This window comes from Moschus berezovskii, chromosome 20 (genome assembly GCF_049115385.1).
Source record: "Moschus berezovskii isolate FMDL1 chromosome 20, NW_MosBer_1.0, whole genome shotgun sequence".
Taxonomy (NCBI): Eukaryota; Metazoa; Chordata; class Mammalia; order Artiodactyla; family Moschidae; genus Moschus; species Moschus berezovskii.
The window spans coordinates 41,546,957-41,570,652 of record NC_142479.1 but is presented as its reverse complement, the minus strand read 5'-3'; the positions used below and the strand labels follow the sequence as shown (position 1 = coordinate 41,570,652).

The window sequence follows — 23,696 nt, the reverse complement described above, 5'->3', positions numbered from 1 at the left end:
TCTTTCCTCAAAAGCCTTTAAGGTATGTATACGTGGAAGAACACTTGGCTAGTCTTACACTCCTGATGAAAATGATTATTCACTTAAGGGAGATGGCTGCTATTTCTCAAATTTAAATTTCTCCCTCCGACACTCCTAAGATGACATCGTACACAATATAGTTACTAATATTTTGTGATTAAGTGGGGAAAAAAATGAAAGAATCTGCATTCTCTTATTTGTCTCTCAACAGTAGTTTCTGCTTTGAGCCTGCCACCTTCTGCATCTGATAACACAAGAGGTAAGAGTAATTTATTATTACACTCTAAAGAATAAAGAGATTTCTATATTGCTATGTCTTAAAGAGCTACCAGTTTATCTCCTAGTTTAGTACTGGGAATAGGGTATAAGAAGCAGTTTTTCTTTAAAACTGGCTTCTCATAAATTTCTGGTTTTTCAGGCCACTTACCCACACAAAATCTAGTGACTCTTCTCTTTGACATGTGAGAACTTCAGAAAGAATGCAAGGATCACATCTAATATTTAATATGAACTATTACTACAACTTAACCTCTGAGGATATTATCAGGAGGGATAAAATCAACAACATGCAGCTACAGAAGTCAAAATTTCCAGGTGCCAATCCAGGCTTTGCACCAACTCTAGTTGCCTGTGTCAAGCCAGTTGGCTTTGTGTATCTTAAAATACAGCATGTTGCAGTAGAATTAGCACTGAACCTGGACTTAATACAACAGGGCTCACATCCTAACACCACCACTCACACCTTTGGAACACTGCATAACTCTTCACTTTTCTGGGCCTCAGTTTCCTCACCAATAAAATAAGGAAGCTGAATCCTATGTGACTACTCAGGTGCCTCCAGCTCTAGTAAACTATGATGTAAGTCAATGGTTCCAAGGACTTCTCCATGGAACTGAAACATTTAAGGGGTCTTCCTCACTCCATGTATTGGAACGTGTGCTTTTACTACTATACTAGAAATATACATAATGATAAAAACCTACTATATATGTAATAACTATTTTGAATGAGTTTGTATTAAATATAGCAGCTATATTAGATATATTCATTAAAAGAAGATAAAACATAGTTTGGGAATGTTGCCTGTTCGAACTTGAGACCATTATCACTGTGTGGGTGGATTCAAGGGCCTTGAGGATCTTTGAGGGTTTGTGACCCTCTAGTTGGGAAATGATTTTTCTCAGATTGAAATGAGAAGCATCCTTTCTGAGTTCTGTGGATACACTGCATCGTAGTAATCTCTGCAAAGTAGGATGTTGTTAATTCAAAACTGTCTGGTGTGAAAAGAAACACAGAAACAAAAAAAGCTTTTCTCCTTGCAAGAGAAAGCCCTAACATTAAATGTTCCGGTATCTGAAAATATGTCTAAATTTCAGAATTGTCAAGAGACTATTAGAGGTACAAATTAGATAGATTTCAGAGATACAGTACGTGCAAACACCCAAACTTTCTAAGTCAAGGGAAGTTTAATCCTGATGATTAAGGACCAAGACTTCTTCTGGAAAGCCTACAAAATGTTGAGGCTATTGCTGTCATTGCTGTTGGCAACCAACACATGGATTTCCACCTTCTTTAACTCTGGTCACTCATCTGGGCTAGAGGATTTATTTTCTCATAATTAATTTGTGAGTGAGAAAAAAGTTCACTTTGGCTTGAAACTTTATACTGGCTATCCATTTCAGAAGAGAGATTTAGAGGACAGGTATGTATTTTAAAAGAAAGAGAAACGGGAAGATATAGATATACACCTAAAATAATAAGAATCAGATAAAAGTAACTGGTATGCTGAAATCTAGCTTAAAAAATCATAGACCAAAGGTATACAATCACTATGAAATTTTACTAAGAATTCAGATGCTTTAATTCAAGAGTCTTTTAATGTTATCTTCTGTTTAGATAAACCACTGACTTCCACAAATTTTAAGAACAGATTATAGAAAAAGGCTTTTATATGACTTAGGACAAAATCATTTGTTGCATTTTCAACTTTCACTGTACTTATCCTTTTACTTACCTAATACCTTTGAATTAACGAGGAGTATATTTGTGTCTATCAGGTGTTTTCAACCTGGAATTTTGTTCAAAAAACAGATTTACTTTTTCATACATCCAATTTTAATAATTTTCACATTCAATTAATAAATCCAATTTTAATAATTTGAGACAGGAGGAAAATCTGCCTGAGTAGTTGAATTTTTAAAATAGGTTCATTTAGATGGTAAAGCCATTAGAAATAGTTATTTTCTATTTCTTTTATAATCACAATGTCAAAAAAAAGAGGCAGGGGGTTTGGAAAAGGAAACAAAAAAAAGCAAGGAGAAGAAGAAAAAATTCTGAAGACATTGGAGATGTGGCTGGTTGAAACATCAATTACTCCACATTTGTCAAGGATGGCTAATAATATAGGGGATAGAATAGAGGCTTAAATACCACAAATACTAAGCTACCAAGAAAAGACTTTCAAATCAGTGATCTGCTCTACCAGCACACTGGCATGGTACACAGGAGTAAGTCCTCGAGTCAGAGTGAAGAATAAGCAGAGCCACTGAAGTATACTCACCAAAAAGCAAAGGGAACAGGTCCACCTGCGCCCTGGTTCACCGTCCAGCTCTGCCCCTCCATCTAGGTATCTGCTGCCCTGCTGCCACCAGGAACCTGCAGCCATGAGTTCCGACGCTGAGATGGCCATTTTTGGGGAGGCTGCTCCTTACCTCCGAAAGTCTGAAAAGGAGCGCATTGAGGCCCAGAATAAGCCTTTTGATGCCAAGACCTCAGTCTTCGTGGTGGACCCTAAGGAGTCCTTCGTGAAAGCAACCGTGCAGAGCAGGGAAGGGGGGAAGGTGACAGCCAAGACCGAAGCTGGAGCGGTGAGTAGAGCATCCGGAGGTGATGAGACGGGGCCCCGCTGCCAGTCAGGAGAGCGGACACTTCTTTACTGACCTGGCTTCTCTTGTTTGACTTGACAGACAGTAACTGTGAAAGAAGACCAAGTCTTCCCCATGAACCCTCCCAAATATGACAAGATCGAGGACATGGCCATGATGACCCACCTGCACGAGCCCGCTGTGCTGTACAACCTCAAAGAGCGTTATGCAGCCTGGATGATCTACGTGAGTTTGTTCTCATGGCCTCTGTTCACACAGGTAGTTAATATTTTGAAAACCAGTATTAATGTCCTCATGAAATAATTATATTCCTTTTTTTTTTTTAATGGTGCAGACATATTCAGGTCTCTTCTGCGTCACCGTCAACCCCTATAAGTGGCTGCCGGTGTACAATGCAGAGGTAGTGACGGCCTACAGGGGCAAGAAGCGCCAGGAGGCCCCGCCTCACATCTTCTCCATCTCCGACAACGCCTATCAGTTCATGCTGACTGGTGAGTTGGGTGTTTTCCACGTGCGTCTTTTTAGGAGATGAGACTCTAGGAGAGAGAGACTAACCATAGGAGAACGAGACTCATCTCAACACACTCTTCAAAGTGGTCCCCTAAATGCCATTGCCCTTTGCCCAGAACCAACCAAAACATACTCCAGATTATAAGGTGTGTATGGAATTAGAGCAGTCATACTATGAATCTTCTTTCTGGAATGCTGTCTCAGCTAGACCATTCTGAGGCACAATCGCACCTTGGGGAAAGAACTGAGATTTCCTCTTCAGAGAGAGCAGAACATCAAAATGAGCCTTTAGTTTTTCCTGAAAATACAACTAAGGCCATGATTACTTCCAAAGCTACCACCTTTACTATACTGACTCCCACTCCCACACTAAAAATATCTCTAATGCCTTTTTTTTTCATTACTTCTTGTACTTACAATAAACCTGCTACTAACTTGTCATCTAAACACACGTGAAAACCCAAGTCCACTTGGTGTGCGTTTAGTGTGGAGTATAAAAAGAGAAAGTCTGCTGCTTCCTTGCAGTGTTCTGTTTCAGTAGTGGTCTGTAAGCTGATGTGATGGGGGGAGCCTCAGGGAGTAGGAGCTCAGGGAGCTGGAAAAGGTGCTGGGCCTCAGGACCACCAAGCCCTCAGGATTGCTGAAAAATACTAGGTCCATACCATTTTATTAATTTACCATTTACAAATATAGTAAAAAATGGTATTGACTGCCTATAATTTCTCTTTTATAGACCGAGAAAATCAGTCAATCCTGATCACGTGAGTAGATTTGATGCTTTGTTTTCACGACTGCCATAGCTGTTGGCTTTGGGACCTCTACTGACTTGGTTTTTATTTGACAGCGGAGAATCCGGGGCAGGAAAGACTGTGAACACAAAGCGTGTCATCCAGTACTTTGCAACAATTGCAGTCACTGGGGAGAAGAAGAAGGAGGAACCAACTTCAGGCAAAATGCAGGTGGGTCAGGTTGCCAGGTCAGCGTGTGGGCTGTCAGGTGAGAAACTCCTGAGCCCGAGATGTGAGCACTGCTCTTGCCTTGGCAGGGGACTCTGGAGGATCAGATCATCAGTGCCAACCCCCTGCTGGAGGCCTTTGGCAACGCCAAGACCGTGAGGAATGACAATTCCTCTCGCTTTGTGAGTCTCTGGGTCACAGAAGGGTTTTCTCGGGCCTTAAATGCCCACAAAGGCATCTCTCAGTCATTATTTCAATCTTTTCTTACTCATGTGCTGTTTTGTTTGTAACATCGTCTTTTTCACTTGCAAGGGTAAATTCATCAGGATCCACTTTGGTACCACAGGGAAACTGGCTTCTGCTGATATTGAAACATGTGAGTAACAGGACCTTCTAAGCAGAATCCAGAGTGACAGTGATAGACTGGAGTTATATCTTAGCTCCTGCTGGGCCTAAGAGCCTGTGTAACACCAAACATGCCAATGGGAAATGTGCCAGTCTAACTAGAGCTGAAGGTATGCTTCACCCACTTCTGTCAGAAGCTAACTCTGCTATAGAAACTGCCAGGAATTTCTGGGCTTGTCAGAAGGATTTCAGCCTCATAAGACATTTCAGATTTTTCTAAGAAAAAACTACGACTAGGGGTACATTAGTTGGGTCTAGTGTATGGGATTTCTTCCTTAGTGCGAGCTTGATAAACGTTTCTCTTAGTAACTATTATTAAGTGAGCAGAGACCCTGAGGAGGAACAGGTTATCAAGAATCAATTGTCAAGGATCCTATGTATTAGAAATGAATATGTCTTGAGACAGACAACTTTAGTTTCCTTCAAGAGGGTAAGAGTAACCACAGTGGTAAAGACAAAATTACATGGTACCTCATGGGACCATTCAGCCGAAATCACAAGGGACCGATGAAATTTTCAGTTCATGACCCCATGATCCAGTCACTCCAAGAACTTTATCAGTTTTCCCTCTAATCCCATGTCCACTTGCCATTGCAGATCTTCTGGAGAAGTCTAGAGTCACTTTCCAGCTGAAGGCAGAAAGAAGCTACCATATTTTTTATCAGATCATGTCTAATAAGAAGCCAGATCTAATTGGTATGAAAAAGCTTAAATGTATTAAGTTAAAAGCTAACATCTTTATTAGTCCCTTCTAATGCAAAACATACACCCTGAATTCTATGTACCCAGAAATGCTCCTAATCACCACCAACCCATATGACTATGCCTTCGTGAGTCAAGGGGAGATCACAGTCCCTAGCATCGATGACCAAGAAGAGCTGATGGCCACAGATGTAAGTTTCACATGCAGTTTTTAAAACGAGTTGTTATATATGGGAATGACAGTGACAACCCTGCTGTAGGTGTGGTTCAGGACACAGTATCAGTTCAGTCAGTTCAGTTCAGTTGCTCAGTCGTGTCCGACTCTTTGCGACCCCATGAACCACAGCACACCAGGCCTCGCTGTCCATCACCAATTCCTGGAGTTCACTCAAACTCATGTCCATCGAGTTGGTGATGACACAGTATAAAGTCTCCTAAATAAGTTAGTGTCTTATGTCCTAATTCTGTCCTCTCATCTCTCCTGGCAGAGCGCCATTGACATCCTGGGCTTCACTTCTGATGAAAGAGTGTCCATCTACAAGCTCACAGGGGCAGTAATGCATTATGGGAACATGAAATTTAAGCAAAAGCAGCGTGAGGAGCAAGCAGAACCAGATGGCACTGAAGGTACCAAATGAACCCACAACTGGGTTAAATGAGAGAAAATAGGCAAGTAAACTGACTCCAAGCTCATGTCTCCTTTTCACCTGAGCATCTGATGGACACACAAATCAAACCCCACACAGCAGTGATTCCCTCCTTACTCTGCCCCTAGGTGTTGTGAGGCCACAGTAGGTCATGCTGGATGTCTGAATTGTGTCTCTGCAGTGGCTGACAAGGCTGCCTACCTCCAGAGTCTGAACTCTGCTGACCTGCTCAAAGCCCTCTGCTACCCCAGAGTCAAGGTCGGCAATGAGTTTGTCACCAAAGGCCAAACTGTGCAGCAGGTAAGTGCACAACCTCTGTAAATCACACATTTTCCAGGCCTTCAGGTCATGTCTTTAATAAGCACAACAATCATTACTATGTCCATGAAGGTGTACAATGCAGTGGGAGCTCTAGCCAAAGCCGTCTATGAGAAGATGTTCCTGTGGATGGTCACCCGCATCAACCAGCAGTTGGACACCAAGCAGCCCAGGCAGTACTTCATCGGTGTCTTGGACATCGCTGGCTTTGAGATCTTTGATGTGAGTTAGCAGAAACTTTGCAGGAGAAAAGCTTACCAATCTTGCAGCAGCAGTCATTAGTAGAAAGAGTCTATAAAAAAACAGTTAACACCATAACACCTTAAATCGACACATGAAAGATAATCAAAAAGTCCATGAAAAGGCATCAACTTTGGGTTCAAACTCCACCTCTGTCATTTCCTACCTGTGAACTTGGATAATGGAAATGGTATTGATCCCAAACAGGGTAAATTCAACTAAGACCTGTATGGAAAGCACATAGCACCCCAGATAATGGATCTACTTCTGTGAATCTTTTGCCATTACAAGATTTCTGGATTTAAAGACCTAAGCACCATCCCCCAGCACATAGTTAGCACTTTCATAGTTAGCAGAGATGGCTGTGTGGAAGACAAGGACACATTCAAAGACCAATTCTGAGATTCCTACCTGCCCTCCATGGCCAGTAGAGGGGACGGAAATGGCATGGTAAAGAAACTCAAATTCACCTGCCTGAGACAGAATACCTCCCATACAGTTTACCCAAGTCTTCTCCCCAACAGCAGTGTCTCAGGTGTGTCTGATCCAGAGGTCTCATTTCCACCCCTTTCTCTATGAGTGCACTCATGGACACTGGATGAGATTTTCTAGGTTTAGGAACAAAAGCATTTCCAGAAATCCTCAACCCAACATGGGAAGAGAGGAATAATCTTGTTCCAAGCAACAATATGAAGAGTGAGCCACATGTTTTCAAATGAGAGCTAAGGACATTGTAAACTGGAAACCTTTTTAAGAGTTTTCAATAACAGTTTTTTACTGAGTTATAATAATTCACATCTCATGCAGTTCACCCAGTTAAAGTACTGAATTCAATGGATTCAGATATATTTATAGATGTGTAAAATAGATTTTAGGACATTTTCATCCACCCAGTGGGCAACCGCTCCCCAATAAGCAGTCAATTCCCATTTCCCTCTTACCCCATCCCCTGGAAATCTGCTTTCTGCCTGTATGAATGTGCCTGTTCTGGACATTTCATGTAAATGACATCATACACTACGTAGAGCTTTGAACCTGGCTTCCTTCGCTCAGCCTAGTATTTGCAAGGTTCACCCATGTCTTAGAACCTCGTTGGCTTCTGTGTATGGGGATATCGCTCTGAGTCAGCTTGTGTTTTCATGCAGGGAGCAGTTGGGCTAACTATGTAAGAAGAGTCCTTTCAAAGAGAAGCTGTTATCACAAGAAGAATGTTCATTTGTATTTTCTACTTATTTAGTTCAACAGCCTGGAGCAGCTGTGCATCAACTTCACCAATGAGAAACTGCAACAGTTTTTCAACCACCACATGTTCGTGCTGGAGCAGGAGGAGTACAAGAAGGAAGGCATCGAGTGGGAGTTCATCGACTTCGGGATGGACCTGGCCGCCTGCATCGAGCTCATCGAGAAGGTTCGCCTTCCTTTCTCAGACCACAGGTCACACTGCTGACCCATAGTTAAAGGAAAATCACAAATCTCACTGCACACTCTGGTAAAAGGTTTCTATTGGTAACTAAGATCAGGGAAGGTCCTTTGGCCAACTCTGAGGTAGACGATCCGGTACAAGGAGACTGAGTCTTGCCTAGAGTCCAGAACTCTACCCTTCCTCATAGTCTGATGGCAAGTCTGATTCTTAAACCATCTTTCCTTGTTAAAGAGCTCTGAGGAGAGCATGATTCACTTATTTCTTTGTCAGTTTTGGAGTCATTACTGCAGGCATTTGAAGGTGGAGTTCCTAGTACTATAAAGCAGGGGCTCTCAGTTGTACCAAAGACCCCACAAGTACTGAGTAAACCTGCACATTCTCCTAAGCTCGCTCCTAGAAATATTTTGGGGTAAAGGTGGGGTAGAGCCTTGGAATATGCATTTTTATCAGGTGTTTCTGACACAACCCATTTACAAGTCACACTTGGAAAAACATTGCTCCAAGGCTTTGGGGCAAAGACACAAACTCCACCAGAGGTCCTTCCTTGTTCATCTTACTCTCCATCATATCCCAGAGCCCAGCACACACCTGCATATTGATAGGCACACAATTAATACTTGCCATTTAACAAATTCTGACCAAAGAAATGAGTTTTCACTAACCTAAAGAATGATACGATGTATTTACTCAAGTCGGATCAGAATGCTACCCATTATTTCTGTAGGCAGACAATTCAAGTGGCATGTTTCTTTTCATTCTCTCAGCCTATGGGCATCTTCTCCATCCTGGAAGAGGAGTGCATGTTCCCCAAGGCCACAGACACCTCCTTCAAGAACAAGCTTTATGAACAGCATCTTGGAAAGTCCAACAACTTCCAGAAGCCCAAACCTGCCAAGGGCAAGGTTGAGGCCCATTTCTCCCTGGTACACTACGCGGGCACTGTGGACTACAACATTGCCGGCTGGCTGGACAAGAACAAGGACCCCCTGAACGAGACGGTGGTCGGGCTGTACCAGAAGTCTGCAATGAAGACTCTGGCTTTCCTCTTCGCTGGAGGTCCAAGTGCTGAAGGTTATTTTTAAGATCAATTATATATCCTTAAGAGTCTCAAAACATAAATACATTGCTTATCAGAGACAGATACAACAAAATCTACTATTGAAAATACTGGCCAATGTGGAGCTAATAGAAAGAGGTATATTTAATAAGCATGGTATCATTCTAAGATCACAGACTTTCAAAGCTACAGTTTACACTATGGATCCTTTGTCTATAGCCTCATTTCACCAATGAGCAAACAGAGACTCCAAGAGGTAAAGGGACTTCCTTAGTCAGGATCATAGAGCTCATTTATACCATTTTAACAATATTGGGTTTTACAAGGATTCAGCTAAGCTAGAAATGATGACATCTTTTGTCAGCCTACCAGAGCTTAAGAAATTGAAGTTCTATTCTCCTAAACCCCAAATGTGCACGTAACAGGACAAAAGTACGTGCAAATAGGAAATAGGACTTCCTTGCAGGTTACCAGAGGTTCACCACCTGGGACCAAGCATGCAACTTTGCCTTCCCTCCTGGAATTGGGTGCAGTAAGGAGGCATTACTACTCTGTCTCCTGGGCACCCCCTTCAGGGGACAGACTTGGCCAGTTTGGAGTAGCTGTGTCCCATCCCTTCCCCACATATATTCCTTTCACCCACAAGTTTTGTTGTTGTTGTTGCTGTTGTTCTAAATACCGATTACATGAACCGACACATATTTTCTTAATCTAAAGTTGAAGGGAGAGAGACACGGAAAGAATAGGAATGATGCAACTGAATGAGTGCAAATTTAAATTCCCAAGGGAATTTTGGCAGCTCTGATGTCTACGGATAATTGTAAATAATTTTAATTTTTCCATTTCATATTTCAGAGGGTGGCGGTGGAAAGAAAGGTGGCAAGAAGAAGGGTTCTTCTTTCCAGACTGTGTCAGCTCTTTTCAGGGTACAGTATATTCTTGAATTCCAAAGGATTACTTATGTAAAAAATAATATTACCATAACTTAAAAAAATATTTTAAAGAAATATATGGTGAAACTGAGGTAGTGACATACAAAAAAATAAAAAAAACACTGGAAAATTCCTTAAGGAAAAATGTAGCAAAAAGACCCATGGTGTGTCCTTCTTCATGTCAACTTTTAGGATAAATTAATCATTTACCCCTTAAGCCCAATATCTAAAAGCTAATTTCACATGAAATCAAACCCTCTTTGAAGTAGATGTAGTCAGTTACATCTACTTCATATGAATGAAGTCTCAATACAAATTTTCTCTCATTAGCAGTGCTTGAGGCAAATAAACTGAAGTTGGCTGATTTTTTGTAATCCATTATTTCCTCTCTATATACATATGATTTCTCCTGGTCATCATGACTTGTTCTTCATTGAGACAGCTCATTACAATGTGAAATGGGGGCAAATTCACTAAGGATCATTGATAGGAACTCTCGTGTTGATGCAACTAGAAATTATTTTGAAACTTTTAACATGGTTCCACAGGAGAATCTGAATAAGCTGATGACCAACCTGAGGAGCACTCACCCCCACTTTGTACGCTGCATCATCCCCAATGAAACAAAAACTCCTGGTAAGGCACTTCTGATACCCAGACAAGCTCCAGGGTGACTTCTCAGGAGACTATTATATGGAGAACATGTCTTTTTTTAGGGGCCATGGAGCACGAGCTGGTCCTGCACCAGCTAAGGTGTAACGGCGTGCTGGAGGGCATCCGCATCTGCAGGAAGGGCTTCCCCAGCAGAATCCTGTATGCAGACTTCAAACAGAGGTTTGTGTCTCTTTATTTTTCCCTTTCAGTGTGTTAGTCTATATAAAAATTGTCACACAGCTCATTTGTAAGGCTTTTCCTTGAAAAATGAGCTTCAGCCATTTTAAAGGTGATTGTAAAAGAAAGAAGCCTTGGTTTATATAGTCATTAAGTTTTTCATCCTATCTTCTCAAGTTTTACAAAAAGCAATTGATGGTCTTAATGGAATTGTTTTCTCCAAAACTCAAGTTAATTTTTTCAATGGTAGCTACCAAGAGTTTCATTTTTTTTCCAGTGAAAACCCACATTTTTATATTCTTTTTATTCTGACAGATATAAGGTTCTAAATGCAAGTGCTATCCCAGAGGGTCAGTTCATCGACAGCAAGAAGGCTTCTGAGAAACTTTTAGGGTCTATTGACATTGACCACACCCAGTACAAATTTGGTCACACCAAGGTACCAGCAACCCTAATTTCTATCATAATTCACCCCCTCTGGGCTTTCTTATGAGCAGAAGTAACGTATTTAACTTGTTCTTTGGCAAGGTTTTCTTTAAGGCTGGCCTGCTGGGAATTCTAGAGGAGATGCGAGATGAAAAGCTGGCTCAGCTCATCACACGCACTCAGGCCATTTGCAGAGGGTTCCTGATGAGAGTGGAGTTCAGGAAGATGATGGAGAGAAGGTGAGGGAACAAGTACAAGTCTCACTGCTCCACATTTTCATAGCTTAATCCAGTCATTATTTTTGTTGAGAGATGTTAACTTTCCACATTCTTCTTCACTTGCATCTTTTCTTGCAACAGAGAATCTATCTTCTGCATCCAGTACAATGTCCGCGCTTTCATGAATGTCAAGCACTGGCCTTGGATGAAGCTATATTTCAAGATCAAGCCCCTCCTCAAGAGTGCAGAGACAGAGAAGGAGATGGCCAACATGAAGGAAGAATTTGAGAAGACCAAAGAAGAGCTGGCTAAGTCAGAGGCAAAAAGGAAAGAACTTGAAGAGAAAATGGTGACTCTGATGCAAGAGAAAAACGACTTACAACTCCAAGTTCAAGCTGTGAGTATGAGACATTGCACAGTTCAGCTACATATCATCCAATCACTGACTGGATATGAGGCTTTTTTAAACTGAAGGTTTATAAATAAATGGTTTCCACTGACACATTTGTTGTAATTGTTTACCCTTCAAAAATTCTAAAACTCAGACCTAGAGAAGAGTAGACGTAAAGTCACAAATTATGCCCTATTCGTTCAATGCACATTCATGCATAGTTCGGTCATCAGTGAGCAAAGTCACACACACAAAAAAATCCATAAACATTTTCCTTTCATTCTACAACCTTCCCTTGCATTATAATGTTCTCCTCTTAATAAATGTTTTTGTGCATAAAATGAAAGTTACGTTGTTTTTACGAGGACAGAAAAAAGGCTAAACTAATCCCCCTCAAATGTAAGAAAACTGATCTCTAGAATGAATAAGTAATTTTTCCAAAGTAGCCAAGCAGCAGATTTAGCCAAAAGGCTAATTTTACTGATTTGACCTTCCACACATGGATATTTGGAAGAAATTCACTATTATACTTATTTAATCAGTAGGTTGCAATTACTAACATTTTGTCCATTTGATTAAGTTGACAAGTTAGTTGGCATATCTGTTGACCATTCTGACTGAGTCATTGAAGTTTGCTCCTTTTAATACATTGTTGTGTATTTGCAGATACAGCTTAAACAAATGAATATGTTTCCTTTCTCCCTCTAGGAAGCAGATGGCTTGGCTGATGCAGAGGAAAGGTGTGACCAGCTGATTAAAACCAAAATCCAGCTGGAGGCTAAGATCAAGGAGGTGACTGAGAGAGCCGAGGATGAGGAAGAGATCAATGCTGAGCTGACGGCCAAGAAGAGGAAACTGGAGGACGAATGTTCAGAACTAAAGAAAGACATAGATGACCTTGAGCTGACACTGGCCAAGGTTGAGAAGGAGAAACATGCCACAGAGAACAAGGTACAAATCGTGACCCATTTTAAAGTGTTTGCAAGTGCGAGCTTGTTACTGATATATTTTAACTGCATGTTTAATCCTGAAATTATTGAATATGAAAAGATAACACTGTTATAATTATGTCATCTCTTTAGTCTTCATCATTTTTATCCATTTACCTTGACCTTTATCTCCCATATTTTTCAGCTACATAGGCCTGGGTTAACTTCTAGTTTCCATTTTTCAACTCATGTTGACATTATTCTAAAATATTACTATGTTTCTCATCAAGACAACAGGATGTCATTAATATTTCTGTAATTTGTTTAACTCTAAAGGTGAAAAACCTCACAGAAGAGATGGCAGGCCTTGATGAAAACATTGCAAAGCTGACCAAGGAGAAGAAGGCCCTTCAGGAGGCCCACCAGCAGACCCTGGATGACTTACAGGCAGAAGAAGACAAAGTCAACACCCTGACCAAATCTAAAACCAAGCTAGAACAGCAAGTGGATGATGTAAGTGTGAAAAACACAGTATTTCCTCTTAAGGTGAAATAAACAATTGTGACATGCACCCAGCAGTGATGCTCATAAGCCTTTAATTGTTGATTTGGAAATAATAATTAAAGCTTTCATGCTATTTGCTGTATCTTTTAAAATTCTCCTATGTCTTTGAAAGCTACATTCAGTGCTTAAGAACTTAAACAAATAAAATGCATTATAAACTTAGCTTGAAGGATCTCTGGAACAAGAGAAGAAACTGCGCATGGACCTAGAGAGAGCCAAGAGGAAACTGGAGGGTGACCTAAAACTGGCCCAAGAATCCACAATGGATATAGAAAATGATAAGCAGCAACTGGATGAGAAACTCAAAAAGTGAGTATGAGAGAATACATTTGTAAGCTGCTCACTATCTGGATCTCAAAAACATTACTTCACGGCACACAGAAAAAACAAATACAAATAATGACATCTTCAACTTTTGTACTTAATGAAAATGTTACATTCAGTTCAGTTCAGTCGCTCAGTCGTGTCCGACTCTCTGCAACCCCATGAATCACAGCACGCCAGGCCTCCCTGTCCATCACCAACTCCCGGAGTTCACCCAAACTCATGTCCATCGAGTTGGTGATGCCATCCAGCCATCTCATTCTCTGTCGTCCCCTTCTCCTCCCACCCCCAACCTTTCCCAGCATCAGAGTCTTTTCCAGTGAATCAACTCGTCGCATGGACTTATAAAACATGTACTTAGCACTTCCTCAACACCAGCCATACAAAAATGTTCAGTTACACATAGAAAAGACTGGCAAGAGGACACGGCCTGAGCTAACATGCTGCTCTCCTAACAGGAAGGAGTTTGAAATGAGCAATCTGCAAAGCAAGATTGAAGATGAACAGGCCCTCGGGATGCAGTTGCAGAAGAAGATCAAGGAGTTACAGGTAAGTCCATGGTGTCCATCAGTCTCATCCATCATGACAAAATTACCAATTAGCTTAAAGGAGCTCACGATGAACTTCTCCCCACCTCCAGGCCCGCATCGAGGAGCTGGAGGAGGAGATCGAGGCCGAGCGGGCCTCCCGCGCCAAAGCAGAGAAGCAGCGCTCAGACCTCTCCCGGGAACTGGAGGAGATCAGCGAGCGGCTGGAAGAAGCCGGCGGGGCCACTTCTGCCCAGATCGAGATGAACAAGAAGCGGGAGGCCGAGTTCCAGAAGATGCGCAGGGACCTGGAGGAGGCCACCCTGCAGCACGAGGCCACGGCGGCCGCTCTTCGCAAGAAGCACGCGGACAGTGTGGCCGAGCTGGGGGAGCAGATCGACAACCTGCAGAGGGTCAAGCAGAAGCTGGAGAAGGAGAAGAGCGAGCTGAAGATGGAGATCGATGACCTGGCCAGCAACATGGAGACTGTCTCCAAAGCCAAGGTATGTACTAACCTGTCCCATTTCATCTTATTTTCCATGACTCAAAGTGATTGAGTTTCTATAATATCTAATCTAACTGTACAAGCCTTCGATGTTATCTCAAACTTTAAAATTATTATTAATAGATATTACTATATTGAAATGAATCATTTTAATCTTCCTATCTCCTTTGTAGAAAAATCACTTTAAACTTTGTCACTATTACCACGAAAACGCAAAAATATAGAAAAAAAAAACTTATGTAAAACTATATTCTCCGTGATGCAGAATTTAAATGATGTTCTAGTTTTCCAAAAAACAAAAATCTAACTTTTACAATAGTTCATTTATTCATTTAGCCAATATCAGGTGCCTCTTACTTCGCATCCAAGGCACTGTGCAGAGCTTTGCAGTAGATAGGAAGGTAAAGAAAACTCAGCCCCTTTGTGCAAAGAGTTACAGCTCCCCAGATTTAGAAAGAGAAGCATGTTATTTTCCCTGTTTTCTACTTCCCACCACAGGGAAACCTCGAGAAAATGTGCCGTACACTAGAGGACCAACTGAGTGAAGTGAAAACTAAGGAGGAAGAGCACCAGCGCCTAATCAGTGAACTGTCAGCCCAGAAGGCACGTCTGCACACAGAGTCAGGTCAGTGAACGCGGAGGCGCTGGAGCGCAGGGTGCGCCTATCAGAAAGGAATCATTTCTTTGGCCACATACACCCCTTTATCACTGACATGTTATTCCTCTTTTTACTATGAGACAGTAGGATGACCACAAGTTATAATCAGAAAAAAATTTAATCTCAATGGGCTGAAGAGATTGTTTTTTTTTTGCCTCAGCATTACTCAAACCACCCCCCTCAACCTTAAAATACCAAAGAAAACTCCCACACTTTTTGAAGAAAAGAGCAAGAAATAAACTTCGCAACAGCATCGAAGTTCTGGAGTTACTCTCCCTGTCATATGAAATAACAGAGTTCTGGTGTGATTTCATTCATTAAGTAATTCGTCTCCTAGACGACAGAACTAAATCACCACATTCTGTCCCTCCCAGGTGAATTTTCACGACAGCTAGATGAGAAAGATGCTCTGGTGTCTCAGCTATCCCGAGGCAAGCAAGCATTTACTCAACAGATTGAGGAATTAAAGAGGCAGCTAGAGGAGGAGACCAAGGTGAGAATTCTCCAGCTGACACCTTCAGTCACTTGAACTCTGCAGCATGTCACCCTATGCAACTCTACACTGAGAAGATCAGGGATCAGATCATAAACCTATAGTGCACACTTTCTGTTGGTCCAGGCCAAGAGCGCCCTGGCCCACGCCCTGCAGTCAGCCCGCCACGACTGTGACCTGCTGCGGGAACAGTACGAGGAGGAGCAGGAAGCCAAGGCCGAGCTGCAGAGGGCCATGTCCAAGGCCAACAGCGAGGTGGCCCAGTGGAGGACCAAGTATGAGACGGACGCCATCCAGCGCACGGAGGAGCTGGAGGAGGCCAAGTATGAGCTCTTAGCAAGGCGGGTGGAAAGAAATAGAAGCTTTAAAATAGTGAAGGAAAAATAAAAGAAAGAGACTAGTCCATGGAGATAGGGGAAGGATTTCAGCCTATTTATGTAGAGTGGTGGACTCCACCATATTCTCCTTCTGTCAGCCCAGTGTATGTCCAGTAGAGAATGGGCCAAGACCAGAGCCCTCACCCTATTCCGGTCTGTTACAAAAGCAACTTAAACTTCTTTCCACCAAAATGAATTAATAACTATCAGCATATCCTTTATGAATTAAGAATAATTCATTTTCTTTACTATAAGGAAAAACAGAGGCACTGACACTACCTAGTACATTATTATGAATATTATAATTAACAGCAATCCGTTTATCCTTACCTGGAGCATTATTAGTTCAGAATAAGACTATAATACTTTCCCATCATTTAACTAACAACCAGTACCAATGAGCTTACTAATTACACACACTGTGGAATAAAACTCATGGGAGGTATACATGGAAGGAAAATAAACATTATATTCTAGTGAAGGAAGTTTTCTAAAGTTTGATTTATCTCAGCAGTTGTTAGAATTAAACAGAATGAGAGAGCTTTTGCAAAGGAAGCATCCTGGTTATGAGTGTGAGCTCAAAGAGAGCAATAAGACTTTGGAGAAGTGTAATAAGGGAATAATATTTCTTCTCTCAAGGGACCAAACCTAGAAAACTATTGATTAATTGTATGACATTGACAGTGTCACTCTGGGCCACAGTTTCCTCATTTGTAAAGAAGACAGTACTAGAAAATGGTTGAGGATCCCATTCAAAGTTAAAAGTCTTTAATGCCAGGCTTCCTGTTCATGGCTGTCCCTTCTTCCTCATCCTCACGTTGCTTGCTCCACTAAAGTGCCTACTCAGAATCTTACTCATACCCCCTCCACCATCACCCCTAGCAAACACACCAAAATGACCTCATACATTGTTGAATATCTCCAAGATAAAAAAGAATTCACTAGGGAAAACAGAAAATTGCAGAAGAGATAAAACAGGTGCTGAGAAGGTATTTTAGAAAACTATAACAACTTATGGGCAAAGGGGCAAATAGTCTTGGGGAAAATATGCTAGTCAGCAGCTTTATAAAGTTCATGGCGGTAACTCTGACTCTGCTGTTGGTCATTCACACTGACCAACTCAGGAAGAAGCTGGCCCAGCGTCTGCAGGATGCTGAGGAACACGTAGAAGCAGTGAACGCCAAATGCGCCTCCCTTGAGAAGACCAAGCAGAGGCTCCAGAATGAGGTTGAGGACCTCATGCTCGATGTGGAGAGGTCCAACGCTGCCTGCGCAGCTCTCGATAAGAAGCAGAGGAATTTTGACAAGGTGGCTCAGCCTGTATAAACTCCACCCATGTTTTATTAATATTTAGTCTCCCTTTCTCCATCAACTGACAATTTATTGTTTTTCAGGTCCTATCAGAATGGAAACAGAAGTATGAGGAAACTCAGGCTGAGCTTGAGGCCTCCCAGAAGGAGTCCCGCTCTCTCAGCACTGAGCTGTTCAAAGTTAAAAATGCCTATGAGGAGTCCCTCGACCAACTTGAAACCCTAAAGAGAGAAAACAAGAACTTACAGCGTGAGTCTTTGTAATCTTTCTATTTCAAAAATGGTAAGACAGGTATCTTTTCAATTTTTCATCTTTCTCAACTGAACTTTGTATTTTATTATTAAACTACAGAGGAGATTTCTGACTTGACTGAGCAAATTGCAGAGGGAGGAAAGCATATCCATGAACTGGAGAAAGTAAAGAAACAAATAGAACAAGAGAAGGGTGAACTACAAGCTTCTCTAGAGGAAGCAGAGGTACATGTTTTGTTTGCTCACCTATGCATTATACATAAATTGAAAAATTAATAGCCACTGAGATCTATCACATTGCAAGCTTTCAGGGGATAACTCATGTTATTCAGTAAGAAATATCGAATTGTACCTTAGGAATATTGAACTAAAAGGCTAAACTAAGCTGTATTAGAGTTTTTGAGTTTTTCTAATGCCTTCTTGAAGAAATCATCATAAGGTACCCCTCAGAAACACTCCTTAGTTAATTTAAATGTTTCTTTTTCTAAAGGCATCTCTCGAGCACGAAGAAGGCAAAATCCTTCGCATCCAACTTGAGTTAAATCAGGTGAAATCAGAGATCGACAGGAAAATTGCTGAAAAAGATGAAGAAATTGATCAGCTAAAGAGGAACCATCTCAGAGTTGTGGAGTCAATGCAGAGCACCCTAGATGCTGAGATCAGGAGCAGGAATGATGCCCTGAGGATCAAGAAGAAGATGGAGGGAGACCTCAATGAAATGGAAATCCAGCTGAACCATGCCAACCGCCAAGCTACTGAGGCAATAAAGAATCTTAGAAACACACAAGGAGTACTGAAGGTACATTGGGATAAACAAACATGGTGTTATACAGTCTGGGAGTAATTGTGTGACTCAAATTTTAATATTTCAGGAGGACTGTATGCCATAAGTCATCTGAATAGTACAGTAATTAATTGAAATTTTGCTGCACACAGTTGAAAAACAGCTTAATTCTTAAAAGCCCAGGGCAGAATTTACTTTGTCATCTGAAAAGAAGACAAAGTGATGAGGGTGACAAGTCAGAGGTAGTGATGAACAATTTTAGTGACATACCACTGCACAAATCACTTACGTGGACTGTATGTGTTTAATGTATAAATAGAAACATAATATGTATATCTCTATTTATCTAACATTTATAAAATAACACCGTTTTATTAGCTCATCTCTAAGGATACTTTCCTAATCCAAAATTGTATAGCTTTATTCATTGCATTTTCTTTAATGACTATAATCTAAAATAATATAACATCACATTCTTGGGTAGAACCGCCACCCAAGCTACAAAGAATTTGTCTTTAAAGAGACTTGAGGATTTTTCCTGTCCAATCATGCACTCAGTTGTCAAGATCAATGTGTGTACGTGACCCTAAAGTTGTATTTGCTTTAACTGGAGCATAAGAGCCCTTTGCTCCATTTGCACAGGACACTCAGCTCCACTTGGATGATGCCATCAGGGGCCAGGATGACCTTAAGGAGCAGCTGGCCATGGTTGAGCGCAGAGCCAACCTGATGCAGGCTGAGATTGAAGAGCTGAGGGCATTGCTGGAACAGACAGAGAGGAGCAGGCGAGTGGCAGAGCAAGAGCTTTTGGACGCCAGTGAGCGTGTGCAGCTCCTGCACACACAGGTGAGGTTTGGGACTATGGTTGAGCAAATGCAATCCCTGAAGCTGGAGACCATTGCAGAGGATAAGCTTGTTCAACAGAGGGAACCTTGGCAAGGGTCCCTCCCAGGAGTTCAGGAAAATGTACAGCAGTAAATATGCACTGGGGTCCAGCAGATTTACAAATACATTTATAGGCTGGCTTAATCATGTTGATTTGAAATAATTTACTGTTCTAGAAACTTCTGTTTAAAAAAAGCACAAAAGACCCCCTACTAATAATCATATTTACAACATCGGTAACCCATCTTATCTTGTAACTCTAAGCTGCAAAGAGATAAATCAAATGCAAGAAGGCCGCAGTACCTCTAATCAGCGTTTGTTGTTTATAATGGATTTGTTAAATCAGTGGTGGTTATAGCCTCACAATGGCTAATAAGCAGCACTTAATATTCATGTAATAAATGTCATGGAAAGATATTTACAATATAATAAGTTAAGAAAGCAATTTAATCATATAGAAAGCATTATGCTTTCTTTTAAAAATACCCAGAAAATATCCAGAAGTGTAAGCAAAGGTTTTATCAACAGTTATCTCTGGGTAGCAAGAATATAGTAATTATTCTTTGTCTCTTTTTTGCTAATTTGTATGTTAACTATTTTTTTTACAATAAGCATATATTATTGTATACTTTTTAAAAGTTGCAATATATGGAAATAGCCATCATGAAAAGTTAAAATCACCTACTACAAAATAATTTTAAAATCAAGTTAAAATGCAGCATTTTTGTTACTCATCATTAGTATCCTTGAATTGACTGCATATTTCAAATACTGTCAACTTTCTAAAACTATAAGAGATCCTTGGTTCATTTTTGTACCAATAATGGTGCTATTTATCCATATAGAGCCAACAAATGTGAATAAACAACTAAAAATGAATAATCCATTCATCATGAGCCATGTGATGCTACCTGCAGCACTTCACATTTTTTCCTGGGGCAGTGGTCGTGCTTTATACTTACAGCAGCCACTGATACTAGTTGAATATGCTTGGTATCCAAAATTAATTTTCATCTGGAAGAATCTAAAAGAATTTTTATTAATAGACGTAGGTAGGTAGAAAGAAGAAAAGTGAAACTTAAGAGTCTACCTTTGATTTGGTTTTTATTCTGAATATTTCTTATGATCAATAATTTTAGGCCTAGTAAAAATAACAATGTAAATAGGTATTGTAAGATTTTGGAAACGGGCTCCGCAAGTTGCAATAAAAATAACCGAGACACTGAAGGAAAGTCACAGGCTTTAATAGCAGTGCACTCTCGGGCAGAACCCACCAACCACAAGAATGGCCAGGAGGAGTTCTGCCCCCAACAAAGGCAGGGTGCGGTTTATATGTCTTCGGGGCAGGAAATGACATCATATAGCCTCGTTCATTCGTTCCGTCGCTCAGTCGTATCCGACTCTTTGCTACCCCGTGGACTGCAGCCTGCCAGGCTTCTCCGTCCATGGGATTCTCCAGGCAAGAATACTGGAGTGGGTTACCGTTTCCTGCTCCAGGGGACCTTCCCGACCCAGGGATCGAACCCAGGTCTTCCGCATTGGAGGCAGACGCTTTAACCTCATATAGCCTGGACAGGTCTAAATAAGGTGAAGCACAGGAATTCGAGATTATGAATGGTCAGCTAGTCGAGGTGGCGAGAGGGGGTTGGTTGCTCTGGAGGTTAGGAGGGAGGGCTGGTTTTGGTCGAGAGCTGCTGCGTCAGAGACTCTCCAGACGCTTGGCGGGACTTTCTCCCGCCGGTGGGAAATGAAGAGAAGAAGAAGCCAAGATGGCCACCGAAGTCCGACCTTACAGGTATAATACACTGAAATGACCTTGTCTCTTTTTAACTAATTTGAAACAGAACACTAGCCTGATCAACACCAAGAAGAAGCTAGAGACAGACATCACTCAAATCCAGGGAGAGATGGAGGACATTGTCCAGGAAGCTCGCAACGCAGAAGAGAAAGCCAAGAAGGCCATCACTGATGTGAGCAGAGGGCCACCCTGGGTTCTCAACCTAGAATCTTGATGGGCTCTCTCACCTTTCTCAACTCGTTTTGTTTTACTGCTAATTAGGCGGCCATGATGGCTGAGGAGCTGAAGAAGGAGCAGGACACCAGCGCCCACCTGGAGCGGATGAAGAAGAACCTGGAGCAGACGGTGAAGGACCTGCAGCACCGCCTGGATGAGGCTGAGCAGCTGGCCCTGAAGGGCGGGAAGAAGCAGATCCAGAAGCTGGAGGCCAGGGTGGGGCTCCCAACCTGTTCAACTCCCATGCAGCTAGTTATAGCCAAGTGGCTAACCATCTTTGTACTCCTGCAGGTGAGGGAACTTGAAAATGAGATTGAAAATGAACAGAAGCGCAATGCTGAGGCTGTCAAGGGTCTTCGGAAACATGAGAGAAGAGTGAAGGAACTCACTTACCAGGTGACAAGCCTTTCCATATAATTCAGGCCTATTGCTTTCAAGAAAATAAAAATAAATTGTTTTCAAATTATGACACTGTCTATTTGCTACCTCTTTCATTCCAGACTGAGGAAGACCGCAAGAATGTTCTCAGGCTGCAGGACTTGGTGGACAAGTTACAAAGCAAAGTTAAAGCCTACAAGAGACAAGCTGAAGAGGCTGTGAGTACCTCTACAGTGAGAGAAAATGGTTCAGGAGCAGGGCCAGGTTTTGTGGAGACAAAAGGTCAAAGAATTTAAGAGGCTTTTTTTTAAGGCAAAGAACACAGAATTAAGAATATGAAATTGGGTTTGAAAAATGAATATTTAGAAGGAAAAAAACCATAACACTAATCACCAGAGCCTTAGAGATTCAGGTTCATTTCTTCTGAGGTCTCTTTTAAGCAGTTTTCCAGACATGGTAGTATAGAAATGTTTCTTGGTTATAACTCACTTCCCTCCCTATCTAGAACACTCAGCAACAACGAGTAACTCACAGAGGTGTGCAAATGGGGGCTCTGAATCTAAGCCTTATTTAAGTTTATGATGAATCCACCTCAGAACATTTCTTTTTCATTTGGTTGCAGTTCTCTTTCTCATGGGCTTCACAGGTGGCTCAGTAGTAAAGAAACCACCTGCCAGTGCAGGAGACTCTGGTTCAATCCCTGGGCCAGAAAGATACCCTGGAAAAGGAAATGGCAACTTACTCCAGTACTCTTGCCTGGGAAATCCCATAGACAGAGGAGCCCGGTGGGCTACAGTCTATGGGGTCACAAAGAGTCGGGCACAACTTAGTGATTGAGCACTTACGCGCGCTTTCTCATACTGTTAATTCTAAAATCCTTCCTTAAGGTTCTCTGCACCCAATTCTACCACAGTACCTACTTTTAAGAGTTTGTTTTACAGAAACAAGGTTGATTCAAATCAACCTGCTACTTTGATCTCCCTGTTGTCACTGTAGCATCTTAAGTTTGCCAAGAAGAGAGTTAAATAAGAGATAATGAACAGGGAGTTGTAAGCCCAAATAACACAGAGGCGAATGTGTGGGATGCCCTGTCCCAAACAGGTATGTCACCGAAGAACAGACTCTTCTGCTTCTCACTTACGAAGCAAATCCTGTAGCTGCTCCTAGTAACGCAGGCAGTAAGAATCAGGAAATGTCACATTTTCTTGTTCTCTCAAATGCATTTCTTTTCTCAGGAGGAACAATCCAATGTCAATCTTGCCAAATTTCGCAAACTCCAGCATGAGCTGGAGGAGGCTGAGGAACGGGCTGACATTGCCGAGTCCCAGGTCAACAAGCTGCGGGTGAAGAGCCGGGAGGTTCACACAAAAGTCATAAGTGAAGAGTAATTCATTCTAATGCAAAAAGGTGACCAAAGAAATGCACAAAATGTGAAATTCTTTGTCACTGTCAAATGTAATTTTAATATCAAGGAAATAAATCTGCAGAGAATTTTGCAATCTAAAAATACATGTGTCTCTTAATTACAAGCTCAACAGTGCTATTAGAACTAAGCCATTCGCTCAACATTTGTTATGATCCTACTATGTGCAGTCAGAGACAATGACAAAAAATGAATGTGGTCAGTGAACCAACTTTAATAGAAGGCAAATGAAATGAAGCAAAGGTGGTTTAATGGACCTTCAATTCCATTCAACCATTTTTACTGAGTACCAAGAATGTGTCTGTACAGAA

At 41.5% G+C, this 23,696-nt stretch overlaps 1 protein-coding gene across 1 annotated transcript; it reads left to right on the top strand.

Moving 5' to 3' along the window:
• Positions 1–23,465, top strand: LOC129543816 (myosin-4). Its single transcript, XM_055407159.2, has 40 exons — positions 1–22; positions 233–280; positions 2,648–2,888; positions 2,988–3,131; positions 3,241–3,397; positions 4,150–4,177; positions 4,261–4,375; positions 4,462–4,554; positions 4,685–4,748; positions 5,375–5,473; positions 5,567–5,670; positions 5,968–6,106; positions 6,308–6,426; positions 6,517–6,666; positions 7,922–8,092; positions 8,872–9,178; positions 10,020–10,090; positions 10,645–10,732; positions 10,813–10,930; positions 11,243–11,366; positions 11,456–11,592; positions 11,713–11,968; positions 12,671–12,913; positions 13,228–13,404; positions 13,619–13,764; positions 14,238–14,328; positions 14,420–14,809; positions 15,310–15,436; positions 15,844–15,962; positions 16,089–16,285; positions 17,464–17,647; positions 17,734–17,899; positions 18,002–18,126; positions 18,392–18,700; positions 19,328–19,531; positions 21,415–21,540; positions 21,630–21,800; positions 21,876–21,980; positions 22,085–22,180; positions 23,198–23,465. The coding sequence occupies exons 3-40, from the start codon at positions 2,685–2,687 to the stop codon at positions 23,348–23,350; spliced, it is 5,817 nt and encodes a 1,938-aa protein (XP_055263134.2). The 5' UTR covers positions 1–22; positions 233–280; positions 2,648–2,684; the 3' UTR covers positions 23,351–23,465.
• The last annotated feature ends 231 nt before the right edge of the window (positions 23,466–23,696 follow it).

Excerpts from the sequence above, each read along its gene's own strand:
- LOC129543816 (XM_055407159.2), top strand. The coding sequence starts at position 2,685 with ATGAGTTCCGACGCTGAGATGGCCATTTTTGGGGAGGCTGCTCCTTAC. Across the intron at positions 6,427-6,516 it reads AAGGCCAAACTGTGCAGCAG|GTGTACAATGCAGTGGGAGC; the intron begins GTAAGTGCACAA and ends ATGTCCATGAAG. Across the intron at positions 22,181-23,197 it reads AGAGACAAGCTGAAGAGGCT|GAGGAACAATCCAATGTCAA; the intron begins GTGAGTACCTCT and ends TTCTTTTCTCAG.